At 41.3% G+C, this 18,655-nt stretch overlaps 1 protein-coding gene across 2 annotated transcripts in view; it reads right to left on the bottom strand.

Moving 5' to 3' along the window:
• The window catches only part of HSD17B4 (hydroxysteroid 17-beta dehydrogenase 4), a 116,164-nt gene that overhangs the window by 26,658 nt on the left and 70,851 nt on the right, over window positions 1-18,655 (bottom strand). For both annotated transcript variants that reach the window (XM_090038439.1, XM_090038440.1), the window contains exons 18-21: window positions 11,871-11,940; window positions 8,646-8,752; window positions 7,877-7,963; window positions 1,809-1,898 (exon numbers count right to left, since the gene is read on the bottom strand). In XM_090038439.1, coding sequence (XP_089894565.1) covers window positions 1,809-1,898; window positions 7,877-7,963; window positions 8,646-8,752; window positions 11,871-11,940 — 354 coding nt within the window. The remainder of the gene's footprint in view (window positions 1-1,808; window positions 1,899-7,876; window positions 7,964-8,645; window positions 8,753-11,870; window positions 11,941-18,655) is intronic.

Raw genomic sequence — 18,655 nt, 5'->3', positions numbered from 1 at the left:
TCACCCCCACTCCCAGCATGGAGCTGGTGACTGGACTCTGGAGCCTGGCGCAGCTGTCTGTAGCCATCCCAGGCTCTGGGCAGCTACAGCAAGCAGCAGCAGGCTGCAAACAGGTGCACCAGGTTCCACAACGCTGGCATCAGCTCCACGCTCGTGGCAACTGTGCGTGCACCTCAGGGCAGACAGTGGGGCAACACAGCCCGCCCCAAGGTGCGTGTGCAGTCGTTACCAGCATGGAGCTGATGCCGGAGCTGTGGAGCCCGGTGCAGCTGCTGGCAGTCTCCTGGCTACAGCCAGCCCTGGCTCCGGGAAGCTGCTGCCAGCCAGGAGCCTGGGCTGCTCCCAGCAGGCAGCTAGCATGCTGCAAGCCCTGCTGGGAGCAGCCTGGGCTCCATCACTAACAGCAGCTACTCGGATCCAGGGCTGGCTGTGGCGTGCCGAGCAAAATGGCTTTGCGTGCCATGCTTGGCATGCATGCCAGGTGTTGCCGACCCTGGCTGTACAATGTGCCAAATGGCTGAAAGACCAAGGGTACATAAAAACTTTTGATGAAGTTAGATTGCATTAAAAGTGGCCACCTGATCCATCTTAGTTCACCCAGATGTGGACCTTAAACTTATACCCACAGATAGGTCAATATAACTGTAAACTATACAAAAGTTCAGGACAGTTAGATTGGTCTAAAAATGGCCAACCTGACCTAAGTTAAGTGTACCTCCAAGGTAATGCAACTTAGATTGGGTCCAGCAAGACTGACCTAACCAAACTTCTGTACAGTTCCCAGTGTAGCCCTGGAGCCGGGAAAGCACAGCTGCTGGCCCCAGCCCCAAGGATGCACTTTCCCAAATGCCTCTCCCCACATCAGGTTATTTTTAGCCCCGCCCCCCCCAATCCCTTCCCCAGATAGGCAGCACCCTCCCACCCTCATGGACTAGCCAGCTCCTCTCTCTCAAGCCACTCAGTGCCAGTTTTACCAGTGTTCACTGGCACCAGGAACTGTAAAAGTAAGTTGGGGTGAGGGATGGGGCAGGTAAAATGTGGGGGGTAGGTTTGCTGGCAGGCTAAAATAGCCCCTGGTCCCAATGAATAGGGGAGAGATTCCCCCCCGTTCTCCCAAGCCCCGCCGATCCCACCAAACCCTCCCACACCCCGACAACCCCCCAAAGATCCTGCTTTCTACCCCCCAAGTCTGCTTCACAGACCACTTGCCTCCTGCATACCCTTTAGATACCAAGAAGCAAACCCCTCACCTTAGGCATATGTACTGAGATCCCCCCCTTTTGGTAGAAGTTACTTACTTAAGGGGCTCCAAATCTTCTCTCTTTAAAGTTAAGACTTTTTTTTTTTTGCATAGTTATAGTAGTCTTTTTCTTCACTCTGTTTTGTCCCTCAGCTAATTCTTTCCTCACTTTTTCCCATTCATCCAACCCATTTCTTCTAAGCTTACAGCCTATTTCTTCTGAAAAGTCTTTATCCCAGACAAAAGAAACTATATTACAATCACTATTGCTGGCAGGACCACCAAATTTAAATCTCAGCTGCACAGATGCTCACTAGCTGTGACTTGCACACCTACTGCCCTGCTCGATGCTTGCTTAGTATTTTATTTTGTACAATACATATAGTGACACTCACTTGAGTCATGTACTTCAAACACTGTCCCAAGTAGATCCTTGAACCCATAAAAGTTAAACAACTTATCTTCATATCACTAAATCACGTAATATATCCTTCTTTAATATTTTTTCAGTGGTAAAGGACAGTTATGATGCCTTCAAGTTGATCTATTCAAGTCTCTTCTTCCTTACCTTCATGGCCCTCTGAGTTGAAGGTTTATTGAAGGCTGATATTAGATCCACATATGCTCCTGAAATGGCAACTTGTCCAGTTTCTTTCACCTGTTTAAAAATACAGACATAACAACATTCAGTGGCTATTTAGTAAGAAGAGTAATAAAGAGTAAAACAGCTATATTTCACAGCACTAGAGCAATTAGTGCTTTAAATCACGAATCAAAATCACAGAATATGAAAGGTTCTAACAAGTAGAAAAAACAAAGAAAAAGCAGGCTTGAAGTAAATTAGCACATGCTGCTTGTAAACTGTCTGAGAACTGAACAATTATATATGCTTTTTTGCATGAAAATATCCAAATAAGATGATTATTTAAATTAGTGCATACTTTCTGTGACAACAAGATATATTGTAGAAAGCACAATACAAGAGCACAATATTATATTTCAACCCATGTTATAAAGACTCTAAGTATCTATATTCCTATTTTACACGTTGGAAAACTGAGGCAAAGAGGATGAAGAGCATACAACAACTCCACAGAAGAACGGGGAAAAAGACCAAGGTAAGTCTGAGATTAAATCTCCAAGATCATGGACTTCTTGATAAAGTGTTGAAAATTGTATCAAATATTATACGTAGGTTAAAGAATGGGAGGGAGGACTGCATATTTTAATTACATAAAGTATTTAAAGAGTAGAGAGGCATATTATAATGCTACCTAACAAGCTATTTAAGTATACAGTTCTCTTAAAGCAAATCCTTAGGCTTTACTTCTTGGGGATACAGAAAGCTATTTCTCCTCTGTTTCAAAGACAGCATCAATTTAAGTCACACGTCTGACAGTTTACTTAATGATGATACAAGTGATAGCTAAAGTTACTATACGTGAATGAAAAGAGGGAATCTATTTATCACTTTATTTACTTTATGCATATATGTATTTGCTATTTTATGCACAGGTAATTTCAGTTTCCCTGCTTTTGCAAGTCTTTTATGAAGCAGAAAAGAAACAATATTTTGAAAAAGAGGAACACTTTTTTTTTTTTTTGGAAAAACTATTAAAAGTGACAGAGAACTCACAGTAAGGTATACTACCTGAAAGTCTTTTTTTTTTTTTTCTTTTTTTTTTTTTTAAAAGGAGCTCATCCGTGCACACAGTTTGCAGTGGTTTAAACTTAGAGGCTAGGGACAGAAGTTACACAAATTTGTATAAGTGATCGGAAATCGGTTCAAATGTGTAACGCAACAGAAGTTGAATGCACATAAACTGCTTTCAAAATTACCAAAAGCAGCTTAAAATAAACCTGGATAGATAGTACCAGACTTAACCGATTTAGGTTAGATCAGTTTATTCAACTTCTATCCCAGATCCCCTCTATATTCAAGTTAGCTCGCAGTCCCCTTGCAGGGTGGATGGGCTAGCCTTGCCCCAAGCTGTTTGCTCCCGTCAAGCATAAAGGCATGCTCTAGCACTGCCACTCCCCATTCCCCCCGCCCCAAGCTTCTGGCCTAGGCCACTGCAGGTATGAAATCAAAAGTGACTGTCTGTTCACTTGCTTATTGGTTTAGACTAACCTGCAAAGATTGAATCAATTCAGCCTCAGGTTTGGGTTTTTTTGTGACTGTCTGTACTTAGCCAGGGTGCTGTTTTAAATCAATTTAGTTAAACCAGAGCAAAAAATTGTGGGGACACATTTATTCTGGTTTAAACCAGCTTTTAGTCCTTGTCTACAAGGTTGTTTACTTCAGACTAAATCAAGTTACTACAAGCTGAAAAGACCCCAGTTCATGCAATGTAATTCCTTAGCACGAATTTCCTTAAAATCTGATGAAGCCATTTGTTGGTGGCAAAAACTCATACTTCTCTGAACCAGTTAGTCTGTAAAGTGTCACTCTGCCCTACATTTTGCCCTAGTATAAAGTAAATGGTAAAGTACTGTAGTGTTTATAATCTTGTTGGATGTAGCAATACTTTCACCTCTCAGTAAATTACTACATACTCATGTAACTGCATTCTGCCAGACCAGTGATCATTTTCCTGCTCAGAAGGCAAGCTGACCATACGTCATTTCCCAATTTAGAAGTTGGCATGCAGTCAGATTTGATCAATTTGTGTTTCTACACCAACAGAGTTCACAAAGCTGTTGCCATATTCCTGTCTTGTACTATCATGCTTTGCTGGGGCACAGTTAAGGCATCTTACTATTGTTCCAGAACTGTAAGTTCAAGAGCAACTCTGGATTCATAATGTAAGTTGTCCCCATTCATCTCACTCTAGCTGGGGAGTCAAAAGGGCCATTGGATGTAATATAAATGATCAGGAGGGGACCTCAGATATTTTTTTAACCATGCCTCATTGTCCACCCAAATGAAGCCATGCAGGAGGTTCTGGATCTCTCCTCATCCCTTTAGGAGAGGCGAGAGTTCAAGAAGCCATGGAATTCAAACATTAAAATAGATTTTTTTTTGGCTATTATTAATGAGAGACTGAATGGAGTCACAACCAGGATGCAATACAGCTTCATCTAACAAAGAAATGGAGATGACTTACCAGAAAGCAAAAGACATCATCTAGACCTCCAAAACCATATGTAAACCACTTGGACATATTATGACAACATGGGACACAGCACTAATCTGCATGCTCCCTCTGACACTGATAACACAGGAGGAAAGCAGGACTGACAGTACATGTGGAAAAAGCTGCACCTGAAAGCCAGAAGCCAGCAGTCTGACAGACTACACTGAGACTTATCTGGATAACCAGGCCCTAGACCTCCACTATAAGCAAGATTCAGTCCTTGACAACCTGAGTGCTTTCAACAGCATTACACTGTAGACTAGTATATTCATGTTTACCTTTAAGATATTAGTATAATATACCCCCGGCATTTATTTTTTGTTCCTAAAAGCTAGACACCACCCTCTGTAGTGAATGCAGGTGAACAAGCTTTTCAAGTTCTGCTTCCCCCACCCTCAGAGTTTTATCCCCAGCAGGCTCAACATGGTGACCCCATAGCCACATGAACCACAGCCCACTCCACACATCCCAGATCCCTGTCCCATGTCTCTGTCAAACATCAAGCAAGGCAATTTGAGAAATAAAACCTCACCAGGTACCTCTCCACTTCTACCTGTACTGCTACAACCCCCTTCCCCCGCACCATCCCAGCCTGTCCCTCACCCCCTGATGCCACCATTTCCATTTTCACTGACTGGCTTTCTTGGCTACATTGCATGCCAGCCTCTGGTTTCTTTACTATCCCTTTCATGCAGGAAGAGCACATACACCAACTGCAGGTGCTTCCTCAGTTTGATGAAGTGTTCTCAACCCGAAAGCCTTCTAAGATATATTTCTCTAACTATTAAGTTGGCCTACTAAAAGATATCAGATTGACCCAAAGAACCTTGTCTGCCATATCCTACAACCTACATCCCTAGCACTTGTCCCTGGTCAGCTGACCAGAAGGAGGCAGGCCCTGGGCACATCTAAGCCCTATGGCTGGGGCTGGCAGGAGATTTCTCTGGCAGCTGCTGGAGAAGCAGCTCCTGCAGGAAAGGAAAGAAAGGCTGTGTGACAGTTTGGCTGCCTGAGATGCGAGTGATTCTGTGCTGCTTACCTGTTGTTATTTAAAGTGGTAGACCAAGCTGAGGCTGTAGAGGAGGAGGCGGCCTCATTGGGGCACACTACCGTGTCATGTAGAGGCTCCAATGCCAGTGAGGGTGGAGTGACAGGGCAGAGAGAGTCCAGTGACAATAGAAGGTACAGTGACACTGAGACCTCATTGTAGGTACAATATCAATATACTATCTGTGAGGCATGGGGCACGCTAAGGGATGGCTGGAGCCATGCATATAGTCTGTAAGGCTTAGGGTGTCCCCTTGAGGTACCTGCTTAGAGCAGGTTCCAGCAAGGGGTCCAAGAACCTACAGGGTTTAGTTGGGTCCATTACAATCATGACTGAGCTGAAGCTTAAGAGCAGCCTCCCTATCTATTATTTTTTCCAATAAAACATGGTGGCGGGCAAGAAGAGAAGGTGCCTGCAGGGTGGAGCTGGCACGGTCACAGGGCTCTAGGGGTATTACAGCCATCTCTAGGGAACCTACTCCATGACAAAGTGAAGTTTCCTAGAAATCCCTCCACCCATCTCCTTGAACTTTGGCAGACTTCATGGCCTCAGCAGGGGCTACCATGCCTGCGGTTTTCAGCCCAATCTGCCTTAACACACACAGACACGACACAAGTTTTGCTTGTCAGCACCTTGAGGTCAAGTTTCCCAGAAACCCCTGCACCTATCTCCTTGACACTTGGCAGGCTTCATGCCCTCTGATGGGGCTACCATTCCTGCAATTTTCATCAGAATTAGGCAAGAAATTACAAAGTTATAGGCATTTTAGTCATTCCCCATTATAACCTATGACCAAAACACCAAAACTGTGCCAAACTTGAAACAGTTTTGGCTGAAACAGCGATTTCAAACGCCAAAATGAATTGCTGTCCTGTCGAAAAGCTGAGTCTGAAACTGAAACAAAATACAGGCATTTCACACAGCCCTAGTAATCAGGTCTTGGCGCACAATTGAAAAGTGTTCCACACCATTTATGGGCTTCAAGGCCTGGCATAGGGGCAAATAAGAATGAGAAATTTGTGTGTGCAGAGACAATAAGAAAAAATTCTCCTGCAGATTCAGCATGTGGTGACAGCACTTTTATGTCACTGTAGGCATTCACTACAATGGTCAGAACAGTGAATCTGCATTCATCAAACTGGTTACCTACTAAACATTAAGCAATCTAGCTCAGTCATATCAAAGACTAGACACCTGAACAAACAAGGGAACTCTTATGTTACTGTGTGGCTGTTACTGCTCTGGGGTAAAAACTCATTCAGCCATTTCAATTTCTTAAAAAAACCAGTTGGGTAGGTTTCCCCCCTCCCCCCTGCCCTAAAAATTCTGCAGCTACTGCTGGTCACCTCAGCTCTGCAGCCCAATCCTTCCCCACCTTACAATGCTTGGTTCAAAATCCTATAAAATGGCATTAACAGAAACTGATCCAAAAATCCTTTTAGAAGCAGCTGCTCAGTCTTGTCATAATTGTCCTCTTCATCTTAATCCTCATTTAGATGTGGCTGTCTTGAGGAGCTGCATACATTCAATGGTGACAGGAGAAATTAATCTGCATAAGCTTCCATGCATTTGTAATTACCAACATGGAAAATTGTTTTGTCCACACTGGCCTATTAACTTTTAAAAAGTTCTCCCTTATCTAAGAACAGGCGGATCAGGGAATGGTTGGCAGAATCATGGGAGCTTGAGTTTGACCCTTGAATATAAGACGACTTCTGCTAAGTAGCCTACAATGCACCATGGGAACAATCGCACAATGTGAAAAGCCTGATAAAAGGCACAAAAGCAGGAGAGCATAATCTGAAGAAAATCCCTTTCCTGAGAAAGCAACAACTTGTAGTAAAGTCTGATGTTAGTCTGTACAAAGCTACTGCATGACAGCTACTACGAAGCAGTTGCAACAAAAAGTCTCTTCCCCCTCACACAGACAAACGTATTAGTTTAAACATACTAATGCTGACCTAGTGCAAGTTTCCCTGTGTAAACAAAGTCTTAATATCAGGTTTAAAGGTAAACCAAAGCATGGCCAAAAGAGGGTTTGCTCCCATTTAAGAACCAAGTAAAAAGTTTGTTTGTTGATAAGATCTAAGAGACACTGAAAAAAAGCCAATGAGAGTTTTCATTTTTTTTTCCACCATTGAAAAGAATGTAATAACCTCAAAAGTTCTGTTTAACAATGCACACTTAAACTGGATTTCTAGTGCTATAACTCTCCCCCCCCCCCCAGTCCCCACATGAGCTAGATATAATTCTGTAGACATAATGGTATTTTCAATATCTACAGATAGAATCTCAGTAACAGCAAAAGAGCTTCAACTGGCGAAATGAAAAGTGAATAGGACACATTCTTTTTTCAATATTGTACTTACAGAAGTAGTTTTTTCCATAGAAAAAAAGATTTTGTAACAGATCTGTCACTAAAACCCACAGCATGAATCTCGATGTTCTGACCTTGGTCTGAAAGTGAATTCTGTTTCCGTCCTTCCACATCTCTGTCTGAAGAGTTTGTCCTGGACTGACTGGTTTTGCAAAACGGACCTAAAATAAGAAAAAGATTCAGATTTCCTTTATTTTCAAATAAAAATGTTAGACCAATACCACTGCTTCTAACTGGATAACCAGTTTAGAACATAAAATTTACTGAAGTAGGACAAAACCCCAAACAAATGCCTGTACAGAAAGCATATCTTCATCAATGCAAATTAACAAGCAATATTTATAAAAAGAAACAGCCATTAAAATATATCAGGCATTGAGTATATGGCAAATGAGGTGCTGTGTCAGGGTTAACTGCGTAGTTTTGCTAAGAGGTTAGACAATGTGTTTTATAGGATGGGTTGGATAAGGATGATCCTGACTTGGGCAGACAGTGGGAGTAGGGACGCCCATACACGAGGGCGGAGGCTGCTCCGACATGCTGCAATTTCAGTGCATTGGAACAGACTGGATTAAGCAACTGCCATGCTCCAGCAGCCTCCTGCATCTCCTGTATCAGTGTCCCTGTGCTTAAGAATGGCGGTGAGGTTGCTTGAATGCCCACCACCATTGTTAAGTGTGTGGACACTGATTACAGGGTACGCGGCAGCGCTTTACTACGATATGCATTTGTAGGAAGAAACTAATGGTCCTTTTCCACCCTAGAGAAATGTAAGTAATAAGAAGCAATATATACACTGAAAGGTTGTAATGAAAATCAATGACAAATGACAAACCTACAGACCTTAACCGCCTTGAATTTAGTGACATCATTATTTGCAAAGTGCTTCAAAACATGTCTGGTAGCAAACCCAAAAGAACACAGTCCATGCAATATGGGCTTCTGAAATCCTACAAACAGACAGACAGAAAAGAAAAACAACACAATGTTTTGGACTTTGTATCCAAGTTTGCCTTTTGCTTAAGAACTGTGCATTTAATCTAAAAAGAAAAAGCTGTTGGAGCATAAAGTTTCAATTGGATTCATGCACTGGAAGCTGGAAATGATTTCACCAAGACAGCCTTTTTCATCACTTAATAATTATATTATAGCAATACAGGGACTCAATCCCAATCAAGGTTGGGAATCCCCTGTGGCATGCATTATGTTAAGAGACACAGGTAGACGTGATCTCTATTCTGAAGAGATGACAGATTTAAAAAGTAGTGAGACTATCACAAACTATATGCTTGTTTGAAAATGTGTATATGCAGGTGTGTATGCATGACTATTAAAGCAGGACTAGTAGTAAGGCTGCCTAGCAGTTCTCAATATAAAACACCTTTTTTTAGAGCCACTTGTAACTTTGTCAGATTTTCCATGTTGTTCAGCCTTGAAGCTGAATCTCTTTATTATAATTTTGCTCAAAGAAGTTGTTACTTCTATTTCCTCTGCACATTTGTGAAAGTAAACAGTCTTTTATAATGCACACAGAAGAAAGGGCATAACCTTGTCCAAAGAAAATTCATTATGAAAACAAACACCCCCAAAAAACCCACCTGATTTTTTCCACTGATTTTCTTGCTTGCTTAAGTATGCATTTTACTTACTCAAATAAAAGACAATCCTGATTACAGGAACCACCCCCACAATTATTAGATTCTATATATGGAAAATATATAAATTGGTTATAATTTTTCAAGGAAAAAATCTAATTATTGGAGGTTTGCCTTGAATTTACTCCCTTCCCACTGCGGCAGCAAAGAAAATAAATCTGGAGGTTCCCTGCTTCTTCCAGACTTTTTCCCCTGGCAGCACCTCCCTTGGCCTTACCACCAGACCCTGCTCTCCCTGAGCACATGGAAGTGAGGAGCAAATTGGAAAACAATAACCTTAAAATTAAAAATGGCTGTAGCAATTTGCACCTAGTACCCACACACTTATTTTAACCAGAATAGATGAATGTTACCTTTTTTTTTTTTTAAATGGCTGCAAGTTTTAGAACAGGTTCATCAAAACCACACTTTTGAGCAGCACTTTGGCACCTACTTATATGACAAACTATTTTGATTGGAATTGGGTGTTCTTGTTGTAAGTGCTGGAATGTTCAAAAAATGTATATACAGATGAGGCACAGGGCAACCTGGTCCAGTTTCTCCTCACAGAGGGCGGGGCCACGCTAATCATACACAACAGGCTGAGAGGGGCTGACAGAGGGATCCTGGGTAAACCATACACAATGTTGGGTAAACCATACACAATGTTGGGGGCTCACCATGACTTGAAAAACAGTCAGTGGTGAGAGGGACAGTGCTTGATAGATACAATTATATCTTACTCAGATGGGCTATATTAACCTATTCTTGTGATTGGGCAGACATGTTGATGAGAAACTATGTGGGCCATGTGTTTTATACTCATGTTCGGCATTGGTTGCATTTAATCAACTACATCGTTAGTTTTCATTGCTGAGCACATGCTGCTTTCCATTGCAATTTAATGGTAGACAGTGTATTTAGTGAAATTCCTTGTATGTGAGGAGCTTTTTTTCCCCCCATGCCAACTGGGATAGAAAACCTCATCTTATATTTAAGTAAACATGACATTTATTATACACGGGGCAAGGACTCACTATGTTGTGCGGCTGTTCCTTGGGGTCCATTCAGAAAAGATGACATTACCTACTAATTTCTGGATTTTCACTATGCACAGATGTCAGCATGTGGTAGCAAAGATGTAGAAATTGCTACTCCTTTTCTTATTTAAGGAGGTTTTCTTCACATCTGGGTCTTAATAAACAAAGACTTCTACTCAGGAAAAAAAACCCCAATTCTTCTCCACAAAGCCAGTCTGATTAGAATTGTTTGAGTTGACTAAAAATACTCATCCTGTAACACAAACTCTGTAATTAAATGGCCTTGTGCAAAATGGCCTCTCTCACAGGCTGCAGTGACATTTAATTGCAAATATTTGTTAAGTAATATCAATTTATCCAGAGCTATAAAGAGTTAGCTTTCATTTCTGCTTTTTCAACATGTTGAGATTACAGGCAGGTACTGAAGGTAGTCTGGGGAAGGTTTATATAAGGAACAGGATGGGGAAGAGGGTTTAGTATTACTACAGGGAGGATGTTAATATTCACGAAGATTCAGTCTAGGTATCTTTAGTCCATTTGTCATGGTACAGAAACTAAGCAATTTCTAACGCATCTTCTCTACCAATTTTTACGTAGCAGGAATGATGAACTTCAAAAGGGACTTGCATCAATTCACTGGATTATAACAGTAAATTACAAATTACCATCTTTCAGCGGAGGTTGGGCAGAGGGAAACAAGTGCTAGAATAGTCTCCAATAAGATAAATGAGGGTGGCAGTTTTCTTCCAGGGAGGGAGATGTAATTAGTTTAGCCCAGTAGCTCTCAACCTTTTTAAACTCAAGGCCCCTCTCATTAGACTCAAGGCACCCCTTGGAAAATGCCAGTTCTTAGTTTTTACTTGCTTTTTGACTCGAGAAAAGTAATAGAGCAATTTATTTTGCTGAAACGAACTCAAAAAAGGACTATAAACAGGTCAGAACATCTCTAATGCTATGAATTCCCACCTGAAACCTCTGGGAATATTGTGTGAAATACAGTTGCACACATAACAATGCTAACATTGTGAGGCACCCTGAGGCTCTGCGGAAAGACTCTAAAGACATCCCCGAGTGCTACAACACCCATCTCACTTGAGATTCACTGATCTAGCCAAAGGCCGCAGTAGTTCAAAATGAAACAAAGACAAACAAACAAAAAATACACACACAAGAAAACAAAATAATCCCCAAACCAGCACAGTACATTATTTTAACCTACAAAGATGATACTTATAAGCATAAGAGGGATAAGGAGTCAAAAATGGAGTCTTACTTTTTAACACCCCCAGACATGCAAATAAAATAACAAACTTAATATACAACACCACTGATTACAATAACTCCTAACATTTTCCATCCTATCTTCAGTAAAAATGGCATTCCTCACAGCTCACCTCCAAGAGCAGCATAACTTGGGTCAATGTGTAAAGGATTCCAGTCCCCGCTGAGTCGATACAAAGCAGCCTGTAGAAACAGAAAAAGAAAAAATTAATGAGGGTTGGTAAAACCAGCAGGAGCCATGTGCTGCTTATGTGTGCGGCAGGAATTCATCATAATCCACTTAGCTAGTGCTCTGCTAACGCACTCTACAATAAACAAGGTAAAATAGAAATTAAATGTTATTTTCAAACACCTGCCAGCAGACAGAAACAATTGTCAAATATGCAGGGAAGTGTGCCAACAACTGCATCTGGACTTGCTACATGATTGAACAATATAGCTGCTGGGGAAAAAAAACAAAAAACAAGGAAGGGGTAGGGAGAAGTGGGGAGGGGGAAAAGCTTATGACGCTGACACAATTAAATTACATCAGACTTGACAGAGATAAAGCAAAATATTTCCTAGAATGCTTCATTAAAAGTTTCTCTCCAAGAAAGAGAAGAGCAGAGGCAATTTACATTTAATTGACTCCACACTGTGTGTAAAACATGAAAGTGGAACAAACTGAAAGACATGGAAATGGGAAAGCCTGACAGTGATGGAATTATTTAGATTTGTCAAAAGTAATCTAAGACTTTTGGTGCTGTGCACCACTGCTTATGACCCACCCCTGCTTCAGGCTGCACCCCTGCATTCCCTGGCAAATCAGCAGATGTTGTGAAGGGGGGTGGATAGAAAAAGAAAGGTGTCAGGACCTCGGGATGCTCCCCACCCCATGCTGAAGCAGAGAGAATAAAACAATGTAGCGGGCAACAGAACCTGGGGAACACCTCCTATTGCTGTGGCTAGAGACTGCTGACCTGCTATGGATGGGCCAGATCTGACCTGTGGGCCACAGTTTGCTGACTCCTGGGCTAAATGAATGGACAGCATGATGGCAAAGTTAAGTGCTCAGAAATGTTAGGTTACACTTTAGAAGAAACAATTGTAACTGCACTTACATATTGCCAGGTTCTCAGTTACCATAGCAGGGGTAACAGAGTGAACCTTTAGGGCTGATGGCATACATATGGTCTACTGCAGACTACATAACTGGTTAATTCGTTTGGCCTTAAATCTATATAATCATTCAGGGATCAGGAAATAAATAAATACAATAAAATTAAAACAAAACGTATTTTGGCTCATACCACTTACTATATTAAGTTCCTGGTCACAAGGAAAGAAGGACTCTGACAGAAGTTACAATAAGCATGGAAAGACTTCCACATGGAAAGATTACAGCTGCCTACTAGAGAAGAGGAATTAGGACAGACAGGAGTATATAAAGCAAAGAATGGTGTACAGAAAAAGGAAAACCAAGTAGCATTCCTCTAAAACTCCTCACACAATATAAGAAAGCTCTACTCAATTATACTTAAAAGGAACAATTTTTAAACTGAGAAATAAAACACTCTATAAAATACATTACTGTCACTGGAATTCAATGCCCCAAGTACTATTCAGGCCAAGACACTGGGAGGATTTCCAAAAAGTGATAGACATTTGAGTAAGGCAAACATCAGTTGGATGAAAAGGCAGCAAAGTTTTCAATAAATGACATAAATTTGTCATTTTTGATAACTGACAAGGATAATAAAGTATCTGCCTTTTGAGGAACGTTATTACATAGATGTGTACACTACAGGGTTTCTTGTACCCAATATGAAGTAAAGAATAATAGGCACAGAGATGACCTGTCCCAATTTGACATGGATATTATTAGCTTTGAATAATGTGCTGTATTAGTATTAATAAAACTTAGGTCACATGCTGTAAGGCCCATTTCCTTCCTGCATAGTCACCAAACAACCAAGTATTTATTTGTGCCTCAATTTATTGAGGAAATCTTGAAAGATATTACACTGTTGCTATAGATAAGGGTCCTGAAATAGTTAATTTCCAAAGGTACACTTAACCATTACAATTAGCACCTGCTAACCTGTAGGAATGTTAGCTCATTGTTAAGTTAGCATATGCTCGGGGCAGTGGCATGTTCAGGGGTAATGCCCTAAGTAACATGCACAGCTCGGAGTTGCCATGGGAAGGCTGGCGAGCAGGGGAGTGGCTAGGACCTGACAAGCCTGCTCCCTGCCTGTCAACTCTCTAGAGGCAACACCATCCATTTCCCCCCACCCCAACACTGCACAGCATATATATACACACAAGGCACATACACACAGCCCTCAGCATCCTCCTCCAACCCCCGGACCTGAGACTTGCCTTTGGCCACCGCCTAGCACAGGGGTGGGCAAAATGGCAGATCCGGCTGGTGGCCAGACTTCATTTCCTAGCAGCCTCTGCCTGTGTGGCTGAGGCCGGGGTTTCCATGGAGAACGGCCCTAGCAGTGCTGGCAGGGTATGCGGCAGAGCTGGGATCTTGCAGCCATAACAGCATGGTCTGGAGCCACAGTAGAGGCACAATCTTCAGCCTGCATGTTCTGGGCAGGGGATCACGGCTCTGCCCTGGCTTTGGACCATGCTGTCACCACTGCAAGATCACAGCCTGGCCCCAGAGCAGCTCCCTGCCTTGCTGCACACCTTGCCAACACTGCTGAAGCCAGTCTCCACAGAAACCCCGGCCCCATGCTATCACAGTGCGGCTGCTGCTGGGGTCTCCATGGAAACTGGCCCCAGCCAAACAGGCAGGACTGTTGGGAAACTGATTCCACTACCAGCTAGATCTTTGCCTGCCCCTGGCCTAGCAGCGCAGCCAGGACTTGGGGATAGCAGTAGGGGAGGAGCTGCCCCTGACTGCACAGGAATGCGTGGAGCCTAGGAATATGCAGAAAGACCCCCTGTCACCACTTGGCAGCTGTCAAAAGAGTACTATGCACACACCCACCCACTCCTGGCACTGCTTGTGTGTGTTGTGCTGCTCAACACAAATGAATCTGAGCCATATAGCATCAATATTTACAGAATGTACTACTTTCTAGTGTTTTACTACTGAACAAATGAAGATAACACTATTTTTCCCTTAACTGAATACTAATTCCGTCTAAACCCCAACACTAAGTCATATCACATACCTGGTCTTGTCTTTTTATGAGACATGAGTTAGGATGCTGTGCAGGATTGGATTGGGCCCTTGAAACCCTGGGAGTGTCTGCCTATACTCTCCTACCATACACAAATAGACATCATCTGCGAGAAGGTGGTACAAACTTATTACTAGGTATGGTCTGGGCTGTAGGTTGTAGCCATGTTGGTCTAAGGACATAGGCAAATAAGGTTCTTTGGGTAAATCTGAAATATTTATTTTACCAACTTAAATAGTTGGAAAAAACATTTAAGTGCTCAGGGGTCACATAACTAATTATGGTTTAGTATTTGTGGCATAACAAAGAGCTACAATTTCTGTTCACATGACTTTTGTGCCACCATAAATGTTTTCATGGGAACACAATGACCATGTCTATTTGCAACCACAGTTCTAGGGCAGCAACTTTGAAAGAAGGTTTTTTGTTTTTTTTAACTAAGGGCAGTCTGTGACCTCAGTCCCATTAACAGTATCTAAAGATAACAGTCATCCAAGAAATTCTCAAAAAAAGATTATTCTTCCATATTATTCAAGAGTTTTCCTTCAAAAGAAATTGAAAGCTAATAGCAAAAAAAGAAAAAAAAGACAGACACCAAAAACAACTTTAATCCTAACAAAAATTCACTGAATAGGCCTATGCCAGGGGTCAACAATCTTTTGCCAGAATGGGTTACAAGTCTTTACATTCGGAGTGAACAGCTGCTTGATCTTACCCTTGCCACTGATCCCCATCCCCTCTGCAATGGGGCTAAACCCAGATACAGATGAGCAGCAGGCTGCGTAGCAGTCTTGGAGCTTTTCAAGAGGAAGTTAGGTATTTCACTGGGATGGTTTAGTCAGGGATGATCTTGCTCTGGTCAGGAAGTTGGACTACAGGACTTCATTAAGTTCCTTTTAGCCCTACTTTATGATCTTATGATTCTTTATGCTGTGTTCCAACAAATGCATCAGGAAGCAGTTAAAAATAACAAAGTTTGGAAAATTAAATCCATTCAATGGATATAAAGTCCAAAGCAGGAAGTATTTTTACCTTTCCTCAATGTTCCATCATAATGGCACTATTCCCAGTTAAAGAACACGTAAGCCAAAACCGGCTAAGACATAGCAGGAATAATCCAAGTTTAATAGAGCCAAGTTACGTCTGCCAACAATTTCTTTTCACTAAATGCACTCTTTGGTATTATTTCATTATGTGAATAACAGTCCAGAGAGAGAGACTTTTTAAAAATAAGCCTTGTTAGCTTTGCTTTCTACGTGCCTACAATGATGACATTTCCTGAGCCTTCAGTGATAGCATAAAAAAAGCGATACCTCCTTGGAGTATGACAAGAGTCAATTGATACAGGGCATTAGATTGAAGTCAGTCATAATATGCTTAGATTGTTCTCCAATTAATAACACAAACTGTCAAATATCATTTCCTAACAATTTAGGAGTCCTGCCAGATCACAAAATGAAAGGCGATATTCAACTTGTCTGCGCCAATTTTTCAATCTTGCCAGCAGACTACAATAAAAGGTCACTGGCAAAGCTAACAAAAAAAAGAAGCCAGCTATCCACTTACACATTTTCCCAAGTGACAAAAAAGGGTTTCATCCAAGAGGGTGTAACTTCTTAACATAGAAAAAAAATACACGTGACAAAGAATTCTGACTGCTAAACCAGGAATCTGGATCTCCAGATTTCCAAATCTTATGTTTTTCCACAGAAATGCTATAAAGCTCTTTTTTCCCTGCAATCAAATGGCTTCCACTTCAGCTAATAGCACTGTTATAGGTGGCAATTTATCAAAGTACATGCATAAGGAATTGGTTGAACAGGGATAACATTTAAGGACATTTGCACTAGAATATCTAGTGGCCTGTTTTAGCAAAGTGTCCAAATTATGTTTAGCACCCATTGATGGCAAAGCAGTGGGACAATACAAGTTACTGGAACAACAAGGCTTTAGTTTTCTCTGTTGAGTTGCGTTTTTGGAGATTACATTTCAGGTAAGAAATCTTGCCTTCACATCAGAACTAGATATTCATGAGAAACAAGATATTTATGACATAAGTAGGTAGCTTATAACAGGTTCCAAAAACCATCATTTTTGTGAAAATCCAGAACACAGGTTAGTTCTTTGAGCAGATACTTACTATGGAAAATGCCAGCATACAGGTGTCTAGGTAATACTTACAATTCTAAGAATAAAATTGTTCTTAAAAATCTACTTAAAAATACCACCTCTTTCATTCAAACTTATCCAGGTGCCTGTAAATGTAGAGGCTGCTCTGGCACACTGTAATTATGGCATGTGTACATGTCGAGTCTGCTGGAGTGTGCTAATTAACACGCTCCAGCAGCCTCTACATCTTGTGCATCAGCATCCTCATGCTTCAAAATGGCGGTGAGGGGCACTTTAACTAAAACTTGTTCAATGAGCTTTAATAAAAGCACACCCTCCATCATTTTGAAGCACAAGGATGTTGACATATGAGATGCTATAGGTGCTTTAAGTAATTAGAGTGGCTCTTGGAGGTGCTCTAATTAAAGTGCCCCCTTCCCCCTCCCTGGAGCATGTGTAAAAGTGCCCTCCGTGACTAATTCTTGCCAGGCTTCAGCAACAGCAACTGTTAAAAAGAAAAAGAAAAAAAAGGATTTAACTGAACCCCCCTGACAGACCAAGAATGATTAACTAACACAGCATTCATGCTGTACTTCTCATCCTTTCACTACATCCCCTCTACTGTTTCTCCTGCCGCATATCCATAAGATGGAAAAATCAAGTTGCATGCTCTCTAAGTTACAGATCATATCTACATAGTTGGTGGTTTACAAGATGTTTACTCTTTTGAAAACTATTATGTATACCATGCCTGCAACTAAGGTACACACACACATTTAAAACTTCTCCTCTTCCATAGTCTGTTACACAGAACAAGTCACCTAGGTTTGTGGAACTTTACTACACATTAAAGAAATATTGGTACATCTTTTGATAATGCACTAAGAAGAGAAAAGGAGGAAAGTTGTCAGTTTGTTACAAATAGCATTCTGTTTTATTAAACAGCCAGTAGCATAATACATCCACCCACCCTTAACTATTTTACTATGCAGAACCAATCTCACTGTAGTCCAAATCCACAATTAACTATATACCACCAAGCTCAGAAAAATATTTTCCCTCTCTGCTCAGCAGGAATAAATCCTGAAAGTGAAAAAAAAAATAATCACACAACTTGAAAGTGGCATCGTAAAACATAAACTTTTTCTAAGTAATTTGGTATTATTAGGTGCTCAATCACTACACAATTTCAGGGGTATTAAGAGTAAAACAGTCTCTGAATACTAAAATCTCTAGACAAATTAAGAAAATATTATCATGTTCCTGCAATGGCCTCATATCCCTGTGCTCTGCCTGTACTGTCTTTTGTCTCCAAATACATTTTCTTGGCATTGTCTCAGAATTTGTGAACAAACAGCACCATTTCATTCTCGCAGTCAGGGAACAAATTATTCATGCTACAAAAACAAGAGTCACCTGAGACTTCCAAGAAGCTCTCTTGCACTGTCCTCTAGAGCTGGCATAAATTTACATGTTTTCAGCCAATGTTGCATCACATTCGTATAGTGTGGGGTTATAGTTGACATTTGTCCCTTAACTATTTTTCCCTTGCATGCACACTACTCTTTCAGATTACTTTCATTAATAGGACTATACTCCAGCACTATTGA

This window comes from Crocodylus siamensis, chromosome 3, assembly GCF_052110815.1.
Source record: "Crocodylus siamensis isolate JL-2025a chromosome 3, ASM5211081v1, whole genome shotgun sequence".
NCBI classification, from domain to species: domain Eukaryota; kingdom Metazoa; phylum Chordata; order Crocodylia; family Crocodylidae; genus Crocodylus; species Crocodylus siamensis.
This window is presented reverse-complemented; position numbering and strand designations above follow the sequence as displayed.